We start from the raw sequence: 6000 nt of genomic DNA, 5'->3' as shown, positions 1-6000 counted from the left end.
CCACCATATTGGCATGAAAATGATGGTTCATGTTTTCGACGTGGGCTTTGGATTTGGAGCTTCAAATAGGTCTATTTTGCATGAGTTTGAAGAATTTCTTGCAAGACTGTTCGAACATGTGATACTTTCACGGCTAGATGGTCGGCATAGCATTCGGATGTCTATAGGCTATGGATTATTTTGCATAACATTCATAAAGATTTCAGTTTTTTTACTCGATTATTACACTGTTATTGTAGCTTTTTTGTGATGATTTGGTAAGCAGAGTTTCACTTATCGGGTAATATTTGGCAATGTGATTCTTATTGTTGCTGATCTTGAACCAAATATAGCTTACAGACAGCAGTTAATTGAATGAGAAAAGAGCAAACTCATTCTGCCCCTTGTAGCATCGATTCGAATTCAATTTCATTGCAGTAGCTGAATTTTGTAACATTTTTATCATTGTTCAGCTGGCGAAGGGCAACATTCAATTTCAAAAAATTAGTTAGCGATCGTCGGCGTAGGTCTCTTCACACGTTCCTCTGACTGGACATTGAATGAGAAAAGAGCAAACAAGGAAAAAACATATGAATGACAAATCCAAGAAAGACATATGAATGACAAATCCAAGAAAGACATCGGAATACAAGGGAGGCCTGGAAAGCCAAAAGGACAGGATATACAACTGATAATACCTGAAAGTTAACCTCCTTTTAAGGAGTGAATTTCTAAAACTATTTCTTAAAGCTCTAGCAACTACGGAGCCCCTATAATTTTCTTTGACCGAATCAGGCTGTGTGATTTCAGAATCTAACAAAGTGACAAATGCAATGCCAGTAACATGCACCATAATGAACTACATGCTGGTACCTGAAACTTTTTCCATCTGACTGTCTTTACCAGCAGATAATCCCGAAGAATGATCAATCTGCTCGTTAGTCAAGAATAGTGAATGTGGCGGCTGCTGGTAAGAAGGGCTGAAGCTTGACTTTAGTACCGAATGGGAAAGAATGGTTCCTGGCTCAGAAAATGCTAAAGCAGTGCTCATCCGTTGCTTTTTCCCTGATCTTTCACTTGGGCTCTCAACTGGAGAAGTCACAGGACAAGTGGAATCTGGGGTTAGAGGCTCATGATAGGACAAGGATTCATCGGCAGAGAGGCTCTTAGCTGGAGAACGTTCTTTGACAGCCTTGTTCAGAAGTGGTGACTCAGATATTGGGGCAGGAGTTGGTGGGTAGGTTAAAATTTTATTATCAGAATCTGGGCAATTGTTGCTTGTTCCAGAAGCAGCAGCAACAGAGTCCGGAAATTCAGTAAAAACTCCACTGAGACGTTGTTGCTCCTCGATTATCTTCTCTAAGTACTTTCCTTGGGCCTCTATCCGTAGCTGTAACTGTCTTTGCACCTGCATAAGTCATTAACACTGATATGAAGACACTACTTTCACTTGTCTAAAGATGCAAAAGAAACTTCTGGGAGCCTTACAAATGCCATCATCTTCCCTTAAAAAAATAGGTAGAATTCAAGCGTCTGAGAGGATGCAAAGAGGAAAACTAAAAACCAAAAAATCAACTCTGGATTGTGGAAGATCAGAGAGACAAAGATCTCATATTTCACTTTATGTCAGGTTAATACATTGACATATTAGTCTAAACAAGTGGCAGAGCTCAAAGATTTGAAAATAAAGATAACTATGGCATTACAAATCAAAATGACGATGCGGGAAAGGAAATTATGGTCCTCTTAATCTATGCATCTCTGAAGGATAATTTCCTCTTAGGTAACTGAAGCAAATGAAGGATAGATTTACCTTACCACATAGAAATTAAGGATATCCTGTCGATGTATCTGCTAAAGACAAAAGGAAAACAAAAAAGGAGGTACCTCCAGCTGCTCATGCAATCGCTTTTGTACCTCCATCTGCAGCTTCAGTGCTTCGTTTATTTCTACTCCACTACAAGAAAAACATTATCTATGGATCAGATGGTGACTGTAGATAATAGTATGGTTAACTGGGGTTATTATATCATCAAGGAAAGAGAATCAGAAACAGAGAGTTACAAATGAAATGCAGAATTAAAAAAGAAATATCTAGCGATGATTGGTAAATGACCAAGGTAAAGAAATTATGGAACGGTCATCCACAAGATATTTTGAGGAAAGAGTAACAAAAATGAGAATCCGCTCACGATGAACCATCCAAGCTGGACAGAGCATCTCCACGTTCTTTCTTCTCAGCTTTTTTTCCTTCTAACATAAATCAATACAGAATACAGTAGTAAGAAAACGGGCAGGTGAGGGCATAATGACAATCCTAAAAAATCAGTATAATTTATATATATAATAAGAATGTGATAACCTACCATCTGATGAAGAATCTGGAAGGTATTTGGCAAGCCGGTATTTCTGTTCAAAGAAAATATTCAGTGCAAGGTGCCACGCAGACAAACTTACACAGATAACAGTAGTGAAATGGATTCTGAGGCACCTGTAAGTGGCTTTTTACGTGGTAAATTGTCAATCCCTGAACTCCCATTACTCTGAGAACACCTTTAGGAGTAGCTCCTGAAATAAGGTAATAAAATATCAGAAAATTTCTTTTATTTATGTGGCGTGGGTGAAGTATGGGCCAATTTGGATACAAAAGTCATTGGCTTAAAAAAATACTTAAATAAGTCTAGCTTTTTAACGTGCTTTTATTTAAAAAAACAAAAGTGATTATAGTGTTTGGATAAATGTTGAAAAAGTGAATTTTTTAAATAAAAACATAAGCAGAAGCCAAAAATTCAAAATTTATGGCTTTTAAAAAAACACTTATTTGTACTTAAATAAGTGATTTTTCAAAAACTGTTGTTGTAAACAAAAAACTAAGCTTTTCTTTACACTGGGTGACATCTTTTTGAACAGTTAGAGTGAACAAACGAAGGCAAGAAAGAGAGTTATTTGCTTCACCACTTCAAGCACAATTCACAAGGCGGACACTTGCAGATTCCATACCAAATTATGAGAATTATAACTAATGATAACAAACCTTTCTTAAAGGAACTTGCTCATAAATGTGCTAACATTTCAATGGTCAGCTCGTGTAAATACAACTAGCTATCTTCAATTTGTGTTTTCCTAAATTATTCCCGAGAGCGGTAATACCATTAATCTACAATAAGCTAGAACAGAATCAGTGGAAGGAACTAAAGACGAAATACATTCTCCACACAAAACCGCCAAAGCTAACTCGACAAAGTTTTTATGTTTTCCTTTGTGTTTATTCTCTTTAAATTATTCCATCCTCAGGGTGTTTTGAGTATTTTTTACTCGCTCAATTTTGGGGGAGGGGGAGGGGGAGGGGGAGGGGATGACACTTTTGCTTTCTGAATGGGGAAGAAAGCAACTCACTATCTGGCCCACCAAGTTGTGCTACGGCATCAACAAATTGCTCGTGAAGCTCGTGTGTCCAACGAAGCCGCTGCTTAGCTGCTTGTACTGAATTGTTGTTCATGTTGTTCTCTCCACTGACATTATCCACTGCACTGGCACCACAATTTAATGGATTGCCAAAACCAACTGAATTATTCGTGAACTAAGCTTGAGTGTACACCGTTGGATAGGTGTATGGTTCATTAATCTATGCAGAAGATAAAAATCGTCAAAGAAATTTAAATACTTATGGACCTTGAGAATAGATATGATATCAACAAATATTGAGGTAACACATATATCTACCATTTTCCTTCTCATGGATGTGGTGTAGAGTTGGGGAGAGTGTTATCGAGGGAGCTAAACGTCTTCAGATGTTTAAGATCAAACAAGTGGTCATAATTCAGAAGTTTATCCTCTCATGTCATTTTAAGGAAATCAAATGGTAAAAGATTGTGATGATTTTCAGAAGACTGCTTCATCCTAGAATTAAAATCTGTGATAACAGCACTTACACAATGAATTGATGATGAAAAGGCAGCTTAAGATAGAATCAACTTGACACTCTTCTCTAGTATGTTATGTGGGACTAAGACTGGCCTGCAACCTCACTTCTCCAAATCTTAGATTCCTTTATTAAAAGGAATGGAAGCCTTGTCTATTTAGCAACAGAAAACAGGTCAGGCATTCAGTCCTTTCAGGGAGGGAAGTAAGGCAACTGGATTCTAATTATCTTACAAGGTAAATCGAGCTAACTTCTAAACCGATATCAGAATTAAGTTACAGGCTTTAACAGAAAATAGGTGATCAAAAAACACAGGCAAAATTATTACTGGGTTATACACAAGGAGAGACGGATAATTCAAGAACTAAGACTTCATGGCCGTGCAAGGAGGTGTCATCAAATTAATACACTATCTTTTGTATAACATGCAAAAGTGGATAAAAGTGTGGCAAAATACAACGCTATCATCATCAAATATGAATCAAAATCGTGAGAAATCCCTCTTACCTTACTAATTAAGTATAAATCTGTTCCAGCAACATAAAAATTAAAACAACACATATAACCATCATCAGAAATCATGAACTGTACAATATCGTCAACAAAAAAGCCAAAACTTTCCCAACTTTGTGGTGAGCTTCAGCTGACCACTAGCTACTGCTACACACATGGAAAAGTTCTTCCAAAGCTCAAATTTTTTTCGATACATTTACACTGGAGATGAGGTAAAACTGGAAAACAAGAATAATCCTAAAGATGATGGCAAAACTAAGCACTCTGAAAATCACAAAATTAGAATGATATAGACCGAAACATGATAATTTAGTCTCTTTCCAAAATTTTCGGACGAATTGGAAAAGAAAAGGCAAGAATATACATTGTGAATACAAAAAGGTTATTGAGATTACCGGATCTACATAATTCGAATTCGCCGTCCTGTGAATCTTCGAGAAATACAAATTAATTCAAAGCATACTGAAATCACACTTGCTGTAAATCTAGGAGAAATACAAATTAATTCAGAAACGGATAACCCAATCGATGTGAGTCAGCTGATTCTACGGCAGACGGAGATGAGAAATGGAGCTGAGTGAGGGGGGGTGTCCGCCGTAAGGGCAGATTTGGAATTTCACGCCGAAAATTACTTGTAGAAATTTATAAATTATAAAAAAAAATTAATAATTAATAAAAATCAAAGTGGGTAGTTTCCCAAATATGAAAATCTAAAAATCAAAGTTTGGTAGTATTTGATAAATAAGTTATTAAAAATATTTTAACAATGAAATTCTTATTAAAATTATCAAAAGTTAATAATCAATCTCTTCTTTTTAGTGATTGCAAGCACTCTAAATTTTGCTTTTGTAGAATTTATTAATTTATAGATTATAAAAAAGTTAAGAAAAATTAAAAGTTGATAGTGTTTGGAAACAAATTTGAAAATCTAAAAATCAAAGTTTGGTACTGTTTAATAAATAATTGATTAGAATGATTTTAACAATGACCTTCTTATTAGAATCATTTTTGGAGAATCATAGTTTTTGGATTTCAATTAAATTAAGCATAAGCTAACACATAATCTAGGTTTAAAAAATACACAAAAATAATTTTTTTAGCCAAAAACTAACAATTAATTTTTTTTTTCGTGATTACAAACGTACCCGGAATCTAAATAAAAGTAACCAACGCTCACACAAGCAGATTTTTGTACGCTTAAAAATTAAATTTTATATAAAATATATTGAAGTTAAAGTAGTTTTCAAGGGTAATATTTTAGGTGTTATTTTGTTAAACTATATTTTGTTTCATTCAAAATAATAATAGATATTAGATGGTAAGGAATGGGTATTTTGGAGAAAAAATTTGGTATATAACGAACCATTGAACAACCACCAACGTGATTTTACTTTTATGGATATTCGACCTTCGACGGATATGGAAATGAGGATGAAAGTAGAATAATCGACAGAGATAATACGAAGGTGGATACAATAAATAGAGATGGGGACGGAGACATAGAATCTTATCCGGACCCGACCATTACCATCCTGGACCTATATCTGTTTAACGGGTAACCCGACTCATGTATATGATAAAAATCA

At 35.3% G+C, this 6000-nt stretch overlaps 1 protein-coding gene across 6 annotated transcripts; it reads right to left on the bottom strand.

The window, feature by feature from the left end:
* Positions 1 to 580: 580 nt before the first annotated feature.
* LOC140887580 (myb family transcription factor PHL7-like) lies at positions 581 to 5002 on the bottom strand. 6 transcript variants are annotated; one of them, XM_073294908.1, is made up of 8 exons: positions 4810 to 5002; positions 3912 to 4054; positions 3376 to 3604; positions 2471 to 2547; positions 2346 to 2388; positions 2172 to 2232; positions 1867 to 1936; positions 581 to 1387 (listed from the first exon to the last, which is right to left on the bottom strand). In XM_073294908.1, the coding sequence occupies exons 3-8, from the start codon at positions 3476 to 3478 to the stop codon at positions 839 to 841; spliced, it is 903 nt and encodes a 300-aa protein (XP_073151009.1). In that variant the 5' UTR covers positions 3479 to 3604; positions 3912 to 4054; positions 4810 to 5002; the 3' UTR covers positions 581 to 838. The 6 variants fall into 6 exon arrangements, with proteins under 6 accessions (XP_073151009.1, XP_073151011.1, XP_073151008.1 ...); XM_073294910.1 differs by having other exon boundaries at positions 3376 to 3509; XM_073294907.1 differs by lacking the exon at positions 3912 to 4054.
* Positions 5003 to 6000: the final 998 nt, after the last annotated feature.

This window comes from Henckelia pumila, chromosome 3 (assembly GCF_033568475.1).
Source record: "Henckelia pumila isolate YLH828 chromosome 3, ASM3356847v2, whole genome shotgun sequence".
NCBI lineage: Eukaryota > Viridiplantae > Streptophyta > Magnoliopsida > Lamiales > Gesneriaceae > Henckelia > Henckelia pumila.
This window is presented reverse-complemented; position numbering and strand designations above follow the sequence as displayed.

Coding starts and splice junctions, on each gene's coding strand:
- LOC140887580 (XM_073294908.1), bottom strand. CDS start 3,478: ATGAACAACAATTCAGTACAAGCAGCTAAGCAGCGGCTTCGTTGGACA. Junction 1,937..2,171: donor TCCAGCTTGGATGGTTCATC/GTGAGCGGATTC, acceptor TTTTTCTTGTAG/TGGAGTAGAAATAAACGAAG. Junction 1,388..1,866: donor GATTGCATGAGCAGCTGGAG/GTACCTCCTTTT, acceptor TGACTTATGCAG/GTGCAAAGACAGTTACAGCT.